At 35.4% G+C, this 21,679-nt stretch overlaps 1 protein-coding gene across 1 annotated transcript in view; it reads left to right on the forward strand.

Annotated features, from left to right (window-relative positions):
- LOC143235728 (uncharacterized) overlaps positions 1-21,679 on the forward strand; it is a 66,737-nt gene that overhangs the window by 11,467 nt on the left and 33,591 nt on the right. The window contains exon 3 of the mRNA XM_076473936.1: positions 19,933-20,067. Within this exon, the coding sequence (XP_076330051.1) occupies positions 19,933-20,067 (135 nt within the window). The remainder of the gene's footprint in view (positions 1-19,932; positions 20,068-21,679) is intronic.

Genomic DNA, 21,679 nt, shown 5'->3' on the forward strand with positions numbered 1-21,679 from the left:
AAATCCCCGTCACCCCAAATATGCTCGCCCTTTTAGCCGTGGGTGCGTTATGACGGTCAATCCCACTACTCGTTGGTAAAAGAGTAGCTCAAGAGTTTGCGGTGGGTGGTGATGACTAGCTGCCTTCCCTCTAGTCTTGCACTGCTAAATTAGGGACGGCTAGCGCAGATAGCCCTCGTGTAGCTTTGCGCGAAACCCAAAACAAACAATGGCATTTTGATATAACAAAATAACAATAATATTCTTAGGAAGTTTCACTTAAAAATAGCTGGACTGAAGCGTGCATCATTCGACAAGAATCGAACACAAGCTATGTCAAGAACACAAGCTATGTCAAGTCATTCGTTTGTAGTATGAAACGTTTTTTCTATTCTCCATGGCGTCATTTAATATATGTTTATATTACAAAATTAATCACATAATTATTTTATTTCCTAGGTTTGAACCTGTTATTTTGTTTTGTATAAAACCGTACCAAAGATTTTCAAAAACCTATTTAGTTACTCATGATATATGTTGTTTCTTATCAGAAGTTTTAAGGCTACTTTAGGTACGAAAACCATGAAACAACTCTTTTATTTGTTTGTTTTGAATTTTGTGCAAAGCTACACAAGGGCTATCTGCTTTAGTCGTCCATAATTTATCAGTGTAACACTAGAGGAAACTCTTGGGCTACTCTTTTATAAACGAATAGTCGTATCGACCGTTACATCATAACGTCCCACGGTTGAAAGGTCAAGCATGTTTAGTGTAACGTGGATTAGAATTCGCGATCCTCTGATTGCGAGTCGATCGTCCTAACTTGGCGATGACTGGTAACGACTCTTTGTTAGATTATTGAAGTAAAACAATTTGCGATGCAGAGTGGGGTCACGGTCTATTGCAAAGTTACAAAGCTGACCTTCCACCTTGTAGTCCTTTCTTCAACTCTCGACACAGGTTTCATTGTAAATGCATTGAGGTTAATACTGTCCTCCTCTTCAAACATTCTCGCCCTTTCAATCATGGGGTCGTTATAATGTGATGATCAATCCCATTATTTGTTTGCAAAAGAGTAGCCCAAGAGTTAGCGGTGGGTGGTGATAAGTAGCTGCCCTGCTTCTAGACTTACCCCAGCATTGGCTCATTTGTTGTCTTTGACTCTGGCATTACAAGTGTGGTTTATTTGTTATTGTAATCTTTCCACTCATGATACTGTTTTATGTAAAATCTGCTTCTCTTCTTTATCTTCAGAATTTACACATGACTCCATTTTTAGTACATTTCATTAGGGACGGCTGGAGCAGATAGCCCTCGTGTAATTTTGATCGAAATTCAAAACAAACCAAACCAAAAGTCAAATTACATGAAATGTGCGCAAATAACAACTTTTGAGGGTTTGTTTGGTTAAATCGTAGGAATAGGTGCTTATGAGTAATGTTTTTTCGTACGTGTATTTTGCAAATAAATGACACGTTGATTTGAACATGCTTTTGGATGGTTTGTTTTGAAGGAATCGTATTTTGGAAAGTGAGTTTGTACAAATTGGTACTTCCTCGCGTTATAGTGGAGATGACACGTTAGCCTGAAAGTATACAGAGGTCACCTTATCCTCTGATATTTGTTTGTTTTCAAATTTCGCGCAAAGCTACACGAGGATTATCTGCGTTAGCCGTCCCTAATTTAGCAGGGTAAGACTAAAAGGGCAGCTAGTCATCACCACCCACCACTAACTTTTGGGCTACTCTTTTACAAACGAATAATGGGATTGACCATCACATTATAACGCCCCCACGGCTGAAGGGCGAGCATATTTGGTGTGACGTAAATTCGAACCCGAGACCCTCAGATTACGACTCGAGCGTCCTGACAACCTGGCCATGAGGAAGCTTCTGATATTTGACTTATCTTCAGAGCTATATATAAAATTATCACAAATTAATCGAAAAAAATTTTTTTGGGTCATGCTCTATACCATATTGTCCCGCAAGACGATAATAATCTAATTAAACATTTGCAAACACTCGCATATGATTCGTCCAGTATGACGAGGTGCTTCCAATTACCATATGTCTGAATTCTGTTTGTGCAGCTCTTAACAGTTGGCCTTTGGAGAATGTTGTGAGAGAAAAACATATGTCACTTTTGTGGACCTAAATCTGTGGGAATATTGTAAGAGCAGATCTTACGTTACTTTTGTAGGCCTAAATTAATGAAGAATATTGTGAGAACAGGTATTTTGTCACTTTTGTGGACCTAAATCTGTGGCGAATATTGTAAGAGCAGATCTTACGTTACTTTTGTAGGCCTACATTCGTGGAGAATACTGTAAGAACAGATGTTATGCCACTTTTGTGGACCTAAATCTTCGTGAATTATATGTTTACAGTTATATCTCTTTGTTTCTTGGAGTAATTCCTGTGACAAGTTGTTTAACTAATCTCTGGTGTGAACTGGTAGTCGGTAGTGAAGTTGCCAGTTTTCCTTGCTGGAATTATGCATTTCTTTGCTTTACCGATATGATTCAACACTGTAAGTAACTCATTCTTTAAGGTACTAAGTTTCATGCCTTGCATACTCTCATAATCACTGCATAGTAGAATATGTGAAGAAATATTAGAATCTTCTCAGAAGATGTCAATTTCAAGCGCCATCTGCACTTGTAAATAACAAGCAAATAAATTTATCTTAAGCAATCTTTCAAAGTCACTCAGTCTTATGTTTTATTAAATATGTTACATATCGACTATTTTCTGCCATGATTTTACTGGCTGAATATTCTAGAACTACGGTTACGTGTGGTTAGATGAACAGAATTTTATGACCAGTGTTACATCATTCTTGGTTTTACCTATATAAGAATACCTGCCCTACAACACAACTAACAGATTGCACATGATTTGATGCACGTTAAGAGAGAAGTCACTTATTTTACTGCAAGAGTTTCTAGTGAACAAAGTTCGGGAAACGTTACAGCTGTCGTTGTTCTAAGTATCAATATATCATGGAAAGCGGCCCGATATGGCCAAGCGTGTTAAGGCGTGCGACTCGTAATCTGAGGTTTGCGGGTTCGCATCCCGGTCGCGCCAAAAATGCTCACCCTTTCAGCCGTGGGGGCGTTATAATGTTACGATCAATCCCACTATTCGTTGGTAAAAGAGTAGTCCAAGAGTTGGCGGTGGGGTGATGATGACTAGCTGCCTTCCCTCTAGTCTTACACTGCTAAATTAGGGACGGCTAGTGCAGATAGCCCTCGAGTAGCTTTGTGCGAAATTCAAAAACAAACAATCATGGAAAGACAATAGTTAGGCTTAGGTATTTCGTCATGTACACGGATATGCTATGCCACTAAATTTTTTTTTCGGTTCATACATTTATACTTTTTTTTTTTTTAATAACAGCATCAAACCTACGACCGTTTTAGTCTTGTTTGTTTGATTTTGTTTGGTTTGTTTTTTAATTTCGCGCAAGTCTACTTGAGGGCTATCTGCGCTAGCCGTCCTTAGGAAAGGCAGCTAGTCATCACCACCCACCGCCAATTCTTGGACTACTCTTTTTACCAACGAATAGTGGGATTGATTGTCACATTATAACGCCCCTACAGCTGAAAGGGAAAACATGTTTGGTGCGACGGGGAGTCGAACGCCTTAATACACCTGGCTATGCCGAGCCGTTTCAATATTAATTTTACTTATAAAATTTCGGATAATACAATTGTTGGTATATTGCGATCAGTAGCGATGAGTCGGTCATGAGTAAAATTACACGGATTTCTAGTCACTCGACTGTATTTATTGTTATATAGATGTGTATTAATGTAAAAATGCCTTTTTATGACATAAGATTCTGACAATTTAATTCACAATAATAAAAAATTATGTAGTCTGGAAGTTATTGTTTCAACATGACGTCACTAAAGATTATCCAATTAACTTTCACTATTTTCACTCATTCTTCACGTATCCTATGAATATAAGCAAATAGGTTTGTCGTTCCTAAATCTTTATTTAAGAACGTTATTCGTAGTAGATAGTTTTTGATAAGAATGAGTAGCTTTAAGGAGTTATAAAAGTTAGTATGATGAAATATTCATGAAAGTATTGTTGTATAACTTTGATAATATTTCAGTTATATTATTAGTAGTATTATAACATTTCAGCTGCTGTTCAACTCTAACAATATTATAGTATTATTATTAGTATTATAACATTTCAGCTGGTGTTCAACTCTAACAATATTATAGTATTATTATTAGTATTATAACATTTCAGCTGGTGTTCAACTCTAACAATATTATAGTATTATTATTAGTATTATAACATTTCAGCTGGTGTTCAACTCTAACAATATTATAGTATTATTATCAATATTATAATATTTCAGCTGGTGTTCAACTCTAACGATAATATAATATTATTATTAGCATTATAACATTTCAGCTGCTGTTCAACTCTAACAATAATATAATATTATTATTAGTATTATAACATTTCACCCGTTGCTAAACTCAGACGGTATTTATAATATTGAAATCATATTTGATTTTTTGTACTTTATCAAAGTTGCTAAGGTTATCTTCTGTTGTTCCTAATTTTGAACAGTTAGCTAGAGGAAAGTATGCCAATCATCGGCATTCTTTTACCTGTCATGGTGTATATACACCTTTTATTGTAACTGTTAACCTGTCATGGTGTATATACAACTTTTATTGTAACTGTTAACCTGTCATGCTGTATATACACCTTTTATTGTAACTGTTAACCTGTCATGCTGTATATACACCTTTTATTGTAACTGTTAACCTGTCATAAAATGTTTACTTAGTTGTTTCGATAACAGTTACAATAAAAGGTATATATACACCATGACAGGTTAACAATTACAATAAAAGGTATATATACACCATGACAGGTTAACAGTTACAATAAAAGGTGTATATACACCATGACAGGTTAACAGTTACCGAAACAACTAAGTAAACATTTTATTACACACTGTGCTATTTTTTTAAAATTTTATTATAATATTATAATATTGAAACCGCTGTTCTGGTATTTAAGAATCATGTTTATTTGGTGAGAACAGCACACAGTGTAACTCTTTACTTGACATTATCAACAAGAAAAATCCTTCAATAGCCCTGGCTTTAATTAGATTTAAAATTGGGCAAGAGATGGGGCTATGGGCTAAAAGTTGGTATTTGAAAAAAAAAGAAAAGAAATAAGAGCCTTTGTATGTCGTGGCTGAAAATAAAAAATAACCCCCCGAAATATTATAAACGTCCCTAGCTTGTAGATCACAAGGAATACTTTAACGGGATGGGAACTTCCAATTTTTGCATTCTGTGATTACGAAAGAAAAGTTTTGGATGTAGTATCTCATTAAATTTATTTTCTGTTTATCTAGGTATGTAAAGTTGTGTTGCAATCTTTTATAAAGACCTTTTGAAATGGAAAGAAATTATTTAGCTATCTTTTAACTAAAAGCGACACATGTCTATTTAACTTAAATAATGCTTGACACACTGAATGTATTTATATTGATCCCATTATTGTAACAAATAATAGAATATTAAAATTCGGTGTCATAAATACACAGACGCCACACAAAAGCAGTGAATTTACTTCTGTCATCCAGTGCCCAAATTCACAGATAGTTGTTATGATGTGAACGACTTTTCTAAGCTGGACAAGCATGATTATAATTATTAGGTTGTCTATAAATAAATGTTGGTATTCTCACGATGACACTAAGAAGCTGAATATTGAGTAAGTTATCGTTGGCTAGTTGGCTGATTTAATTCAACGTTTGTCGCTTATAAGATGTCTTAATTGTCTGCTGTTTCAACTCTACTCAGAGTAAGTTTCGTAACCCCCAAGGCAGCATGGACAAGAAGGACTTTCGTGTGATTTTACTGTACGACTTCAAACTTAGACGAAAAGTTACATGGAACATCAACCAGACACTCAGCCATGGATCTGTTACTGAACATAGAGTTCAGCGTTGGTTCCTTAGGTTTCGACATGGAGATGAAAGTCTTGAAGACCACAAAGGTCGTGAAAGGAAGCCATCTTTAGATGAAAATACGTTAAGGGAAGCAGTTGAGACAGACCTACATGCAACAGTACGTGAGCTTGCAGAAAAACGAGGCACAAGCAAATTAAACATTGCCAACCACCTGAGTGTGATTGGAAAGACGAGAAAGTTTGAAAAGTGGGTTCCGCATGAGCTGAATGAAGAACAACAAAATCGGCGTTATGAGACCTGTCAAGGATGACGCTCCAAAAAATTGAACGTATTGGGAATAGAGGTTCTACCTCATCCACCTTACTACCCAGACCTTTCCCCCTACAGAATTTCATTTTTCAAGCACTTTGACAACTTTTTGAACAATAAACGCTTTCAAAACCAGGCAGCTGCAACAGAAACTTTCAGGGAGTTCATAGAAACTGATTTCTACAGCAGGGGCATAAACAGCATCGTTACATGTTGGTAAAAGTGTGTTGAAGTAAACAGTGCTTACTTTGATTAAAGCATGTTTTACAACACTGGTTTATACTTTTCCAAACGTCGCAGTTCAAAAACGACATTTATTTCTGGACAACCTGATAATTGTACTTGTCATAAAACATTAATGTTAGGTTTCATAGTTTTTGAACTGAATAAAGAATATGATGTTAAAGATATAATAGACGTAATAATGGTGTTTTATCATCACAAGTATAAATATTTATAAGCACGTTTTCCTATTCATAGTTTGATGGTGGTGCCATCTAATGATTCATTAAGAAACTATACTGCACATTACCTTTCAAGTTTAAGATGATAAATATTTAATTAAGGTTTTGCAAATAACATATAATACAAGTCAAAACAAACACAATTCCGTGTTTTATAAGAAATATTTGAAGCAGTTTCATACATGATGACTTAAAGGTGGATATTAATTGAACATGCTGTAACATGATGAACTGCCCATCACCAGAAATCAAAACACAGATATTTTTTTCACAGCGTGAAAGTCCTTAAAGTTACAGTTGATCAAAAATGGGACAATATGTCATTCAGGGTCAAAGTTAATCAAACAATTTTCTCGCTTAAACAAAGACTAATAAATATTAAAACATATAGCTATTCAAGGTTACCCTACTAGGGAATGATGCACTATGGGTAATTTTAGTGACGTGTTTGCGTTTCGAGAAATTCTGTTTATTAAATGAAAACCAACAGGAAGAGCTCACACGTCATCTCTTAACTATACTAGAAACTGAGTTTCGAAACCTACTGTTGGTACGGAACAACAAAGATAGCCCATTGTGTGTTTTTTATATATATTTTTTACTTAACTACAAAGAAACAACTACAAAATATTTCATGAGAAAAATACTGGTTTAAAGAACATAACTAATGTAAGCTAAATAACCATATTTCTATTATGAAAATGTTTGTAGTTTCCGGTATATTGTTGAAGCTGCTTTGTACGGATTAAGCGTATTTTATTTAGTAACACTCATAAAACTTTATTTACGTTTTATAAAAACTTGCTTATGATACTGAGTTATAGATATTTTTTTTTTAAATTTACTCACTTTCACATATTTCAGCTGTTAATGTTTGTTTGTTTTTAATTTCGTGCAAAACTACACGAGGACCATTTGCGCTAGCTATTCCTCATTTAGCAGTGTAAAACTAGAAGGAAGACGGCTAGTCATCACAATTTACCGCCAACTAATAGTGGGATTGACTGTTACATTAGAACGCCTTAACGGCTGAAAGGGCAAGCATGTTTGGTGTGACGGGGATTCGAACCCGCGACCTCAGATTACGAGTTGAGAGCTTTAACCACATGGGCGGGGTGTAAACGAAACATGCGATTTCTATCATTAGACGGTTATTAAGAGATATTTGTACCTTATACGTGTGAATGAACAAAAAACACGTTTTTATTCTGTATAATTATTAGTTCAGGGAATTTTCGTTTTCTTTGTCGATTTTTATGTAGTTTTTATTTTCTCCCTTTATATAATTAATTGGCTTTTATTTTACTTACTGGACACTTTTATAATTGGTTCACGTTTTGAAAGAATTTGAACCTGGGAGGAAGACACATTTACTATGTTTGTAGATTTGATCAAAACTACTAATTAGGAAAAGCATAATTTTTTTACATTCTGCCAAACTGTACATAATCTTCAAGTATATAATACTTTTATTTGTGTATCGTAATAGCTATGTATTTTACTATAACTTTATAGAGGTTAACTTAAAGTAATTCACGTTAGAATATCTACGGGATATCCTAAAACTAGATAAAATTTAAATATATATTTACAAGAAGTAAGGAAAAAAAACGAAAACATTTTCTTTCAGTGATTACAGATAGAAGTTCTCAGGCACTAAATGTAGAAATAGTAACTTTAAAATATCTTATCTGACACAAGGCCCTAAGTAGCACTTTGTACGTAAGAATGATAAGTTTTGTAACAGAAGACATATAGAGATTAAAGGAGATATCATTGGTTCTGTAGGTTTTGTAACAGAAGGCATATAGAGATTAAAGGAGATATCATTGGTTCTGTAGGTTTTGTAACAGAAGACATACAGAGATTAAAGGAAATATCATTGGTTCTGTAGGTTTTGTAACAGAAGGCATATAGAGATTAAAGGAAATATCATTGGTTCTGTAGGTTTTGTAACAGAAGGCATATAGAGATTAAAGAAGATATCATTGGTTCTGTAGGTTTTGTAACAGAAGACATATAGAGATTAAAGGAAATATCATTGGTTCTGTAGGTTTTGTAACAGAAGGCATATAGAGATTAAAGGAAATATCATTGGTTCTGTAGGTTTTGTAACAGAAGGCATACAGAGATTAAAGGAAATATCATTGGTTCTGTAGGTTTTGTAACAGAAGGCATATAGAGATTAAAGGAAATATCATTGGTTCTGTAGGTTTTGTAACAGAAGGCATATAGAGATTAAAGGAAATATCATTGGTTCTGTAGGTTTTGTAACAGAAGGCATATAGAGATTAAAGGAGATATCATTGGTTCTGTAGGTTTTGTAACAGAAAGCATATAGAGGTTAAAGGAATATATCATTGGTTCTGTAGGTTTTGTAACAGAAGACATAGGTTTTGTAGAGATTAAAGGAAATATCATTGGTTCTGTAGGTTTTGTAACAGAAGGCATATAGAGATTAAAGGAAATATCATTGGTTCTGTAGGTTTTGTAACAGAAGGCATATAGAGATTAAAGAAGATATCATTGGTTCTGTAGGTTTTGTAACAGAAGACATATAGAGATTAAAGGAAATATCATTGGTTCTGTAGGTTTTGTAACAGAAGGCATACAGAGATTAAAGGAAATATCATTGGTTCTGTAGGTTTTGTAACAGAAGGCATATCAGAGATTAAAGGAAATATCATTGGTTCTGTAGGTTTTGTAACAGAAGGCATATAGAGATTAAAGGAAATATCATTGGTTCTGTAGGTTTTGTAACAGAAGGCATATAGAGATTAAAGGAAATATCATTGGTTCTGTAGGTTTTGTAACAGAAGGCATATAGAGATTAAAGGAGATATCATTGGTTCTGTAGGTTTTGTAACAGAAGGCATATAGAGGTCAAAGGAGATATCATTGGTTCTGTAGGTTTTGTAACAGAAGGCATACAGAGATTAAAGGAAATATCATTGGTTCTGTAGGTTTTGTAACAGAAGGCATATAGAGATTAAAGGAAATATCATTGGTTCTGTAGGTTTTGTAACAGAAGGCATATAGAGATTAAAGGAAATATCATTGGTTCTGTAGGTTTTGTAACAGAAGGCATATAGAGGTCAAAGGAGATATCATTGGTTCTGTAGGTTTTGTAACAGAAGGCATATAGAGGTCAAAGGAGATATCATTGGTTCTGTAGGTTTTGTAACAGAAGACATACAGAGATTAAAGGAAATATCATTGGTTCTGTAGGTTTTGTAACAGAAGGCATATAGAGATTAAAGGAAATATCATTGGTTCTGTAGGTTTTGTAACAGAAGGCATATAGAGATTAAAGAAATATCATTGGTTCTGTAGGTTTTGTAACAGAAGGCATATAGAGATTAAAGGAAATATCATTGGTTCTGTAGGTTTTGTAACAGAAGGCATACAGAGATTAAAGGAAATATCATTGGTTCTGTAGGTTTTGTAACAGAAGGCATACAGAGATTAAAGGAAATATCATTGGTTCTGTAGGTTTTGTAACAGAAGGCATATAGAGATTAAAGGAAATATCATTGGTTCTGTAGGTTTTGTAACAGAAGGCATATAGAGATTAAAGGAAATATCATTGGTTCTGTAGGTTTTGTAACAGAAGGCATACAGAGATTAAAGGAAATATCATTGGTTCTGTAGGTTTTGTAACAGAAGGCATATAGAGATTAAAGGAAATATCATTGGTTCTGTAGGTTTTGTAACAGAAGGCATACAGAGATTAAAGGAAATATCATTGGTTCTGTAGGTTTTGTAACAGAAGGCATATAGAGATTAAAGGAAATATCATTGGTTCTGTAGGTTTTGTAACAGAAGGCATATAGAGATTAAAGGAAATATCATTGGTTCTGTAGGTTTTGTAACAGAAGACATACAGAGATTAAAGGAAATATCATTGGTTCTGTAGGTTTTGTAACAGAAGGCATACAGAGGTTAAAGGAAATATCATTGGTTCTGTAGGTTTTGTAACAGAAGGCATATAGAGATTAAAGGAAATATCATTGGTTCTGTAGGTTTTGTAACAGAAGGCATATAGAGATTAAAGGAAATATCATTGGTTCTGTAGGTTTTGTAACAGAAGGCATATAGAGATTAAAGGAAATATCATTGGTTCTGTAGGTTTTGTAACAGAAGGCATATAGAGATTAAAGGAAATATCATTGGTTCTGTAGGTTTTGTAACAGAAGGCATATAGAGATTAAAGGAAATATCATTGGTTCTGTAGGTTTTGTAACAGAAGGCATACAGAGATTAAAGGAAATATCATTGGTTCTGTAGGTTTTGTAACAGAAGGCATATAGAGATTAAAGGAAATATCATTGGTTCTGTAGGTTTTGTAACAGAAGGCATATAGAGATTAAAGGAAATATCATTGGTTCTGTAGGTTTTGTAACAGAAGGCATATAGAGATTAAAGGAAATATCATTGGTTCTGTAGGTTTTGTAACAGAAGACATATAGAGATTAAAGGAAATATCATTGGTTCTGTAGGTTTTGTAACAGAAGGCATATAGAGATTAAAGGAAATATCATTGGTTCTGTAGGTTTTGTAACAGAAGGCATATAGAGATTAAAGGAAATATCATTGGTTCTGTAGGTTTTGTAACAGAAGGCATATAGAGATTAAAGGAAATATCATTGGTTCTGTAGGTTTTGTAACAGAAGGCATATAGAGATTAAAGGAAATATCATTGGTTCTGTAGGTTTTGTAACAGAAGGCATATAGAGATTAAAGGAAATATCATTGGTTCTGTAGGTTTTGTAACAGAAGGCATATAGAGATTAAAGGAAATATCATTGGTTCTGTAGGTTTTGTAACAGAAGGCATATAGAGATTAAAGGAAATATCATTGGTTCTGTAGGTTTTGTAACAGAAGGCATACAGAGATTAAAGGAAATATCATTGGTTCTGTAGGTTTTGTAACAGAAGGCATATAGAGATTAAAGGAAATATCATTGGTTCTGTAGGTTTTGTAACAGAAGGCATATAGAGATTAAAGGAAATATCATTGGTTCTGTAGGTTTTGTAACAGAAGGCATATAGAGATTAAAGGAAATATCATTGGTTCTGTAGGTTTTGTAACAGAAGGCATATAGAGATTAAAGGAAATATCATTGGTTCTGTAGGTTTTGTAACAGAAGGCATACAGAGATTAAAGGAAATATCATTGGTTCTGTAGGTTTTGTAACAGAAGGCATATAGAGATTAAAGGAAATATCATTGGTTCTGTAGGTTTTGTAACAGAAGGCATATAGAGATTAAAGGAAATATCATTGGTTCTATAGGTTTTGTAACAGAAGGCATATAGAGATTAAAGGAAATATCATTGGTTCTGTAGGTTTTGTAACAGAAGACATATAGAGATTAAAGGAAATATCATTGGTTTTGTAGGTTTTGTAACAGAAGGCATACAGAGATTAAAGGAGATATCATTGGTTCTGTAGGTTTTGTAACAGAAGGCATATAGAGATTAAAGGAGATATCATTGGTTCTGTAGGTTTTGTAACAGAAGGCATATAGAGATTAAAGGAAATATCATTGGTTCTGTAGGTTTTGTAACAGAAGACATATAGAGATTAAAGGAAATATCATTGGTTCTGTAGGTTTTGTAACAGAAGGCATACAGAGGTTAAAGGAAATATCATTGGTTCTGTAGGTTTTGTAACAGAAGGCATATAGAGATTAAAGGAGATATCATTGGTTCTGTAGGTTTTGTAACAGAAGGCATATAGAGATTAAAGGAAATATCATTGGTTCTGTAGGTTTTGTAACAGAAGGCATATAGAGATTAAAGGAAATATCATTGGTTCTGTAGGTTTTGTAACAGAAGACATATAGAGATTAAAGGAGATATCATTGATTTTGTAGGTTTTGTAACAGAAGGCATACAGAGATTAAAGGAGATATCATTGGTTCTGTAGGTTTTGTAACAGAAGGCATATAGAGATTAAAGGAGATATCATTGGTTCTGTAGGTTTTGTAACAGAAGGCATATAGAGATTAAAGGAAATATCATTGGTTCTATAGGTTTTGTAACAGAAGGCATATAGAGATTAAAGAAGATATCATTGGTTCTGTAGGTTTTGTAACAGAAGGCATATAGAGATTAAAGGAAATATCATTGGTTCTGTAGGTTTTGTAACAGAAGGCATATAGAGATTAAAGGAGATATCATTGGTTCTGTAGGTTTTGTAACAGAAGGCATATAGAGATTAAAGGAAATATCATTGGTTCTGTAGGTTTTGTAACAGAAGGCATATAGAGATTAAAGGAAATATCATTGGTTCTGTAGGTTTTGTAACAGAAGGCATATAGAGATTAAAGGAGATATCATTGATTTTGTAGGTTTTGTAACAGAAGGCATACAGAGATTAAAGGAGATATCATTGGTTCTGTAGGTTTTGTAACAGAAGGCATATAGAGATTAAAGGAGATATCATTGGTTCTGTAGGTTTTGTAACAGAAGGCATACAGAGATTAAAGGAGATATCTTAGTGGCTCTGTAGGTTTTGTAACAGAAGGCATATAGAGATTAAAGGAGATATCATTGGCTCTGTAGGTTTTGTAACGGAAGGCATATAGAAGTTAAAGGAGATATCAGTGACTCTGTAGGTTTTGTAACGGAAGGAATATAGAGGTTAAAGGATATTTCAGTGACGCTGTAGCTTTTATAACGGAAGGCATATAGAGGTTAAAGGATATTTCAGTGACTCTGTAGCTTTTGTAACGAAAGGCATATAGAGATAAAAGCAATTTTAATTTGGAATGCTTTCGAACCTCAGTTGAAGCGTATAATAAGAATAAAAGTTATCTTTTGAAATTTAGTTACTTAATACTTTTGTGGGTTAAGTTTTCATTTCAAACATTCATTGTTATACTTCGTGTGTTGACAGGGAAGTTTGATGTGTACTTGGTTTTGTGCAACATAGTTATATTATTGTCTTTGTTGAAGAAATGTGTATTTCTATCTAGTACCTGGTGAATGTCCCTCCACTATTACAGTGGTAAGTCTCCGGACTTACAACGCTAAAATCAGGGGCTCAATCCCCCTGTGTTGGCTCAGCAGATAGCCCTGTGTGGCTTTGCTATAAGAAAACACACTAACACACATATATGTTAAACGTGTTTTCTAAATGCCTTTGTTTTTCCAGCGTTTGTGTTTGCTTTCGTATCTTGTGTTTCAAAACGTGGAAAGCTGCTTCTTAGGTTTCCTGTGTTTGTAAATCGATTTAAGTGCATTTGTTTGTTTTGAATTTCGCCTAAAGCTACACGACAGCTACCTGCGTTAACCGTCTCTAATTTAGCAGTTTAAGGCTAGAGGGAAGACAACTAGTCATCACCACCCTCCGCCAACTCTTAGGCTACTCTTTTACCAACGAACAGTGGGAGTGACCGTCATGTTATAACGTCCCCACGGCTGAAACGTCGAGCATGTTTGGTGTGACGGGTATTCGAACCCGCGATCCTCAGATAATGAGTTAAGTGCCTTAACAACCTGGCCATGCTGGTTCTGTTTTAAATCAGTTATAGCGTTTGGTTGATGGCATAATGCATTCCAGCTGTTTTGTGTTAGTTGTTGGACTTCGTATTTTATTTCGTTTTGAACTGTTTTTAGTGTTTCAAGTGCCAGGTGCTTGCTTTGAACGAGTTGTCTACATGGTTTTCTCCTGTCTTTTATCATTTCCAAAATTTGTGCATGAGTTTGTCGTGTTTGTGGTCTTGCTGGTTGTTTGTGCCCGGTTATATTTTGTTTCATTGCAGTGATTGTGTGAAAATAAGCATCTATTTATGATACATCCCACTTAGCTTTTGTATAGTTGAATTTTCCGATTCCTATAGATTTATTTGTACAGAATTTCTGTATGTGTGAGATATAGATAAATGTTCACTCTCAATGTCCTGTTCCTAACTTGAAAATGTACTCATTTTTGACTCATATTATACGAACGTTAGCATAGATCCAGTATGTCAGTGGCGCCACGTGCGTATGAATTATGTATCATTGTTGTATCGTTTAATAATCATTTGATAAATACTTATATAAAGTTCATTTATATATATACTTATAGCCCGGCATGGCCAGGTGGGTTAAGGCGTTCGACTCGTAATCGGAGGGTCCCGAGTTCAAATCCCGGTCGCACCAAACATGCTCGCCCTTCCAACCGTGGGAGCGTTATAATGTGACGGTCAATCCCACAATTCGTTGGTAAAAGAGTAGGCTAAGAATTAGCGGCGGGTGGTGATGGCTAGCTGCCTTCCCTCTACTCTTACACTGCTAAATTAGGGACGGCTAGTGCAGATAGCCCTTGTGTAGCTTTGCGTGAAATTCAAAAGTCCAAACAATACTACTTATATCTCTAGTAATAGTAAGTAGTATTAGGGTTATGATTATTTATATAGTATAAGAGGTTGGTATGAGAGTTTTTTGTTTGATGAACAGTATATACCTGCTACTCTTATATTTAGTGCATTTTCGGTTGGTAAGTTTAAAAGCATACATTCATATATGTAGAAGTTGTTTGCACTTCTGTCATGATATATATAACAGAAGTATTCCTCTGTTTCATTTCTTCTGTCTTATCATCGAATAACATTTTATTCTGAATCTTCGAGTGGCACACATATAAGCAGGTTTCACTTATTGCAACGCCTAGCATGGCCAGGTGGTTAAGGCATTCGACTCGTAATTCTAAGGTTGCGGGTTCCAATCCCCGTCACACCAAACGTGCTCGCCCTTTCAGCCGTGGGGGCGTTATAATGTAACTGTCAATATCACTATTCGTTTGTAAAAGAACAGCCCAAGAGTTGGCGGTGGACGATGATGACTAGCTGCCTTCCCTCTAGTCTTACACTGCTAAATTGGAGACGGCTAGCGCAGATAGCCCTCGTGTAGCCTTGCGACAAATTCTAAAAAAAACAAACACTTATTACATGCCTTTCAGTGACACAGCGCAATGTCTGCAGACTCTCACCGCTAGAAATCGGGTTTCGATAGGTATGATGGACAGAGCACAGATAGCCTAATGTGTAGCTTTGTATTTAATTCCAATAACAAATATACAATGACTACAAATATATCTGGTTTAACGGTTATGGTAATATCTCCAATCACGTGTGGATTTATTTTGTTAGTGAATCTTTAACTAGTGATATAATTTGCAGGAAACGTGATTGTATCTTTTGTGTTATTATTTTTATTAATATATCGATACAACTGTTTGTTTGTTTTCAGAATGCTACTCTGAATTCTGTAAGTAAACTTCTTTGTACTCCTGAAAGTAAAACTTCAGTTTTATCTTCGTTAAATTGTGTGGAAGTTTGTGGCGTTGCTACGGTAATTTTGAAACAGGAAATCCTGTTGTTTTTTTTGGTAAACCTTTCATTAAACTATTTATCTCCGTAGTTTTTATTTTGTTACAGATGCGAGAATTCTGTATTTGGCTTTATCGTTTATCAGTTGTTAATTCAAGAGTCGGTTGTGTACACGGGCGTAGGACGGAGGCAACTGGGGCGGTTTTCTAGTAGCAATGAGGGAATAACCATAGCTATCATATGTCGAAGAAGGCGATAGTTTAATAGACGGATTCTCAGCCTGTTACAATAATTGCCCTGTCGTTAGACCGCATTACGCAGGTGCGTGATAAATACATGTCTAAAACTTTCCGAATGAGGTACGCGATCTTCCATTCAGTCGAAGAGAATAGTTCAGCTCGGTCGATATATTAGTTAGTTTTTTATTTGGTATACAAACTTTACGAAAATGAGGGCAGAGTTTGGCATATAGAGGTACCAAGTAGGATAGGACTTGACTGAAACCAGATCTTTCCACCAACTCCCGGTACCAAGTAGGATAGGACTTGACTGAAACCAGATCTTTCAACCAACTCCCGGTACTAAGTAGGATAGGACTTGACTGAAACCAACCTTTTTCAACCAACTCCCGGTACTGAGTAGGATAGGACTTGACTGAAACCAGATCCTTCAACCAACTCCCGGTACTAAGTAGGATAAGACTTGACTGAAACCAGATCTTTCCACCAACTCCCGGTACCAAGTAGGATAGAACTTGACTGAAACCAGATCTTTCCACCAACTCCCGGTACCAAGTAGGATAGGACTTGACTGAAACCAGATCTTTCCACCAACTCTCGGTACCAAGTAGGATAGGACTTGACTGAAACCAGATCTTTCCACCAACTCCCGGTACCAAGTAGGATAGGACTTGACTGAAACCAGATCTTTCAACCAACTCCCGGTACTAAGTAGGATTGGACTTGACTGAAACCAGATCCTTCAACCAACTCCCGGTACTAAGTAGGAAAAGACTTGACTGAAACCAGATCTTTCCACCAACTCCCGGTACCAAGTAGGATAGGACTTGACTGAACCAGATCTTTCCACCAACTCCTGGTACCAAGTAGGATAGGACTTGACTGAACCCAGATCGTTCAATTAAGTCCTCTTTATTGACGTCATATAAGTCTGCATTTTTTAATCATACCTATCGATTACTTGATAAACTCACCAGTAGACACATTTGCTACGAGGTTTAATTTATGTTTATAGGCTTAGGATGAATTATAGTAAAGACGTGTAAGAAACCAAGCTCCTAGTTTACTATATATCCAAGTTTGCTTGAAGACACGGGCTGGAGTCCGATATCAATGCTTGCTTGAAGACACGGACTGGAGTCCGAGAAATGCCAACACAACTTTCGTCTAACGCTCTTAGAAGGAATGAAACTAAAATGGTTTTCTTGTCGATGTTATTCGTACAAATATATTTGACAGGAGGAATCCATTCTGGTGAGTTATTGTATAGTTCGTTGCTTTACAAATGCTTACCTTTAGAGTTATCAGTGGTGGTCCATGGACCCCATGTTTTTTAAGAAAACACATTTGGTTAACTATTTATGCTCCAAATTGTTTGTTTTTGAAGCTAAACATAAAGGTACACAATGGGCTATCTACTCTGCTCACCACGGGTATCGAAACCCGATTTTTTTCTAGCATTGTAATTTCGCAGACATACTGCTGGGAAAGTCTTTCCAAATTGTTTATGGGTCTATAAAGCTGTTGGTTGCAATACCCCTGGTAGCGTACAAATTACATAAAAACTTAAACACAAATATTATTAATTTTTAAATTAATCCTATTAATTGCCACTAGAGACCTCTGTGTACTTCTCACAAATTAAATGATTACTTTTTGAAATTCACGCAAAGCTACACAGGGTCTATCTGCGCTAGCCGTCTCTAATTTAGTAGTGTAAGACTAGAGAGACGGAATCTAGTCAACACCACCTACCGCCAACTCTTGGGATACTCTTTTACCAACGTAATCTGAAGGTTGCGGGTTCGAAACCCCTTCACACCAACCATGCTTGCCCTTTCAGTTGTGGGGGCGTTATAATGTGACGGTCAATCCAACTATTCTTTGGTAAAAGAGTAGCCCAATAGTTGGCGATGGGTGGTGATGACTAGCTGTCTTCCCTCTAATCTTACACTGCTAAATTAGGGACGGCTAGCACAGATAGTACTCGAGTAGCTTTGCGCGAAATACAAAAACAAAGAAATAAAAAATATGTTTTTATTTAAACCAACATTTCGCAATTGCGGCTTCTTCAGGGTTAATATACATAACTGGTTGATCTTAAAATGTTCGTTAAATTTGTCAGTATGCACTACAAATTTTGACAGAAAAAAGATTGTTTGGGGAAAACAAATCAGCCACCGAACGTTTGTACTTGTTATTGTATTGACCTATCAGTTAACAAAACTCGCACTTATCATTGCTATCTCTCGTTTTAACTGTCAGTACAAACCATCTTGGAGAACATTTCCAAGAGGTTTTCTTTATTCTAAGTAATTATAATTTTGAAAAATAAAGTTAAACAGTACAACATCCGTTGACAAGAGCTTTTCAACATCTCGTGAGGTTTCTAAACCTTCTGAACGTTCACAAAAATTCTGTCAGTATCAGGAGGTTATACAACATCCATGGACAAGAATTCTTCGTCATCTCGTGGGGTTTCTAAACCTTCTGAACGTTCATAAGAGTTATACAACATCCATGTTCTGTCAGTATCAGGAGGTTATACAACATCCATGGACAAGAATTCTTCGTCATCTCGTGGGGTTTCTAAACCTTCTGAACGTTCATAAGAGTTCTGTCAGTATCAGGAGGTTATACAACATCTATGGACAATAATTCTTCGTCATCTCGTGAGGTTTCTAAACCTTCTGAACGTTCATAAGAGTTCTGTCAGTATCAGGAGATTATACAATATCCGTCGACAAGAGCTATGCCAATAATTTGTGGGGTTTCTGTATTCTCTAAACGTTGACAAGAAGTGAGATTATAAGTTATTGAACAAATATTTGTTCTCTTTATTAAGGTTTTATGATTGGTGGCGCTGTTGATTAAAATGGCCACTATATTTGTTTGAGAAACCGTAAAAAGTTGAAAGTTACTGGGGTTGAACAAAGGTAAAAATTCTTAGAAGAGAAGTAGAATTAGGTTACCCCCCTCGACCACAACGTATTAATAACAGTTTTACCTTGGTACAGTTATGTTAACCTGGATATAAACCCCTTACCTCAACAGAGAAACTTTTGGTAATATCATTCAAAAATATAACAGAAACAAAGAATTTTTTTTCCGACTAAGCTTATAAGTACAGATGGTTACCAGTTTAGAGGTTAGGAACTTATTAACCGACATTGTTTGTCTGAATCGTATCTGAAAATAGAGTTAAAAATCGGTTAATATTATATAAAAAACCAAAGCAGGTTTGTCATCATGATGACTAGAAATCCACTTGAAATGAAAATGCATTCTAAAGACGGTTGGTATAGGTATTAATACTTTAATTTAAATAAGATACAGAACAATGTTTAGACCTTCTTGGGTCGTCTTAAGTTTAACTAAAGGCTCAATATTTTTTTTGTTTACCCGAAGATGACCTCAGAAGGTAGAAACATTGTTCTGTACTTTATTTAAATTAAAGCAGTAATATTCATACCAACCGTCTTCAGAATAGAGATTTATTTTAGTTAAATTAACTTTCAGTGTTTGAATGTACTTGCACATAATTTTACTCAGTAAGCTGTGTTACTATATTAACGTCGTGTATAGACATCTAAACTCTTGTGTTTACGTACGTGCACGTGTAAAACACGCTTCCAGAAGTTAATTAATTTCAGGCAGGACTACCAACCAATGTTCGAGTGTTTCTAAAGTGATGGAAAAGCTTAAATCGACTGTTGAAAGTTGGACAGGAGGATTGGGTGTTGTTTTCTCCACCGATTGTAGAAGAGACTCGAACAAGGATTTTCAAGGTAATAGCAGATTAATAATAGGTCTTAGGTAGATCATAAGAAAAGCAGCACAGAATCTTTCCCCATAAGTAAAACGGTCGAGCTAGAGATTCCCCATTGATCTGTGTTTATCTCTAACATTCGTAGTTTTATGGTTTGTGTTTCGTAGGATATTGAAATATATTATGTTTTTTTTTAAACAATGCATTAAATATACTAAACTTATTTTACTTTGAAAATCCGACTCCCAGTACTGATGCTGGGGAGGGTGAGTTATACGAAACGATGAATTACAATTAAGAGTTTTACTCACAGTACTGATACTGGGAAGGGGGAGTTATACGAAACGATAAATTACAATTAAGAGTTTTACTCACAGTACTGATGCTGGGAAGGGGGCGTTATACGAAACGATGAATTACAATTAAGAGTTTTACTCACAGTACTGATACTGTGGAGGGGGAGTTATACGAAACGATAAATTACAATTAAGAGTTTTACTCACAGTACTGATGCTGGGAAGGGGGAGTTATACGAAACGATGAATTACAATTAATAGTTTTACTCACAGTACTGATGCTGTGGAGGGTGAGTTATACGAAACGATGAATTACAATTAAGAGTTTTACTCACGAAGACATCAAACAACGTTTGTAGTAGTTGAAAGTCAAGTTATTTTTACGTTGTTTCGTGTCCTTCAATTGTACTTAAAAATCGTTCATTCTGGAAGACCTTTCACTGTTAAATTTGTTTTTGCATCGGTCGATGCATTTTATTAGTTTTGTGGTACTGTGTAACCTGTTGTTGCGCTCTTATAAATTCGTGTGATATAGAAAGTTTTAAGTATGAGTCGCCAAGTGTGTTAAGGGGTTCGAATCCTCGTCACACCACACCCAAACATCCTCACCCTTTCAAGCGTGGGGGCGTTATAATGTACGGTCAATCCCACTATTAGTTGGTAAAAGAGTAGCCCAAGAGTTGGCGGTGGGTGGTGATGATTAACTGCCTTCTAGAGGTCTGCTAAATTATGGACGGCTAGTGCAGATAGCCCTCGAGTAGCTTTGCGCGAAATTAAAAAATAACGAACTTTTGAAACAAAGATTTATTTTGTTAATTTTCTTAAAATTTTGTAACGTTTGTAGGTTGGAGATACCTACTGAAGGTGTGATACAGGTTGACGTTAGGTAATTATGACCAATAATGTTGTTCAGAACACAATCATATTTGAAGAGTTTTATTGAAATCCTTCGAAATATTGTTACTGTAGCTATTAATTAACACACTCTATTTAGCGAGAACAGGTGGCGCTACAAGTTATGGGGGTACACCTTTCGAGCACGCGTTTGTGTTGTCGGTGGTTGATAATAGCCTTGCCTATCAACTTTACCTCGCATATTTTCTACTAAATTATTGAACGGAAAATAGCTATAAACATAATCGAACATTTTAATTATATCGTATTTTGCATTTTATCCACTATAGATAAAAAGCAACCATTATGTCGTGTCGTACGCACTTGAAACTTTTCAGAATAATAAATACATTGTATAAGCTCTTCCCTCCTAGCGGTAAATTTGAGGGTCTTACACTAATAATAACCGAGTTTCGATACTTGTGGTTTGTACACCACAAA

Source organism: Tachypleus tridentatus, chromosome 12, assembly GCF_004210375.1.
Source record: "Tachypleus tridentatus isolate NWPU-2018 chromosome 12, ASM421037v1, whole genome shotgun sequence".
NCBI lineage: Eukaryota > Metazoa > Arthropoda > Merostomata > Xiphosura > Limulidae > Tachypleus > Tachypleus tridentatus.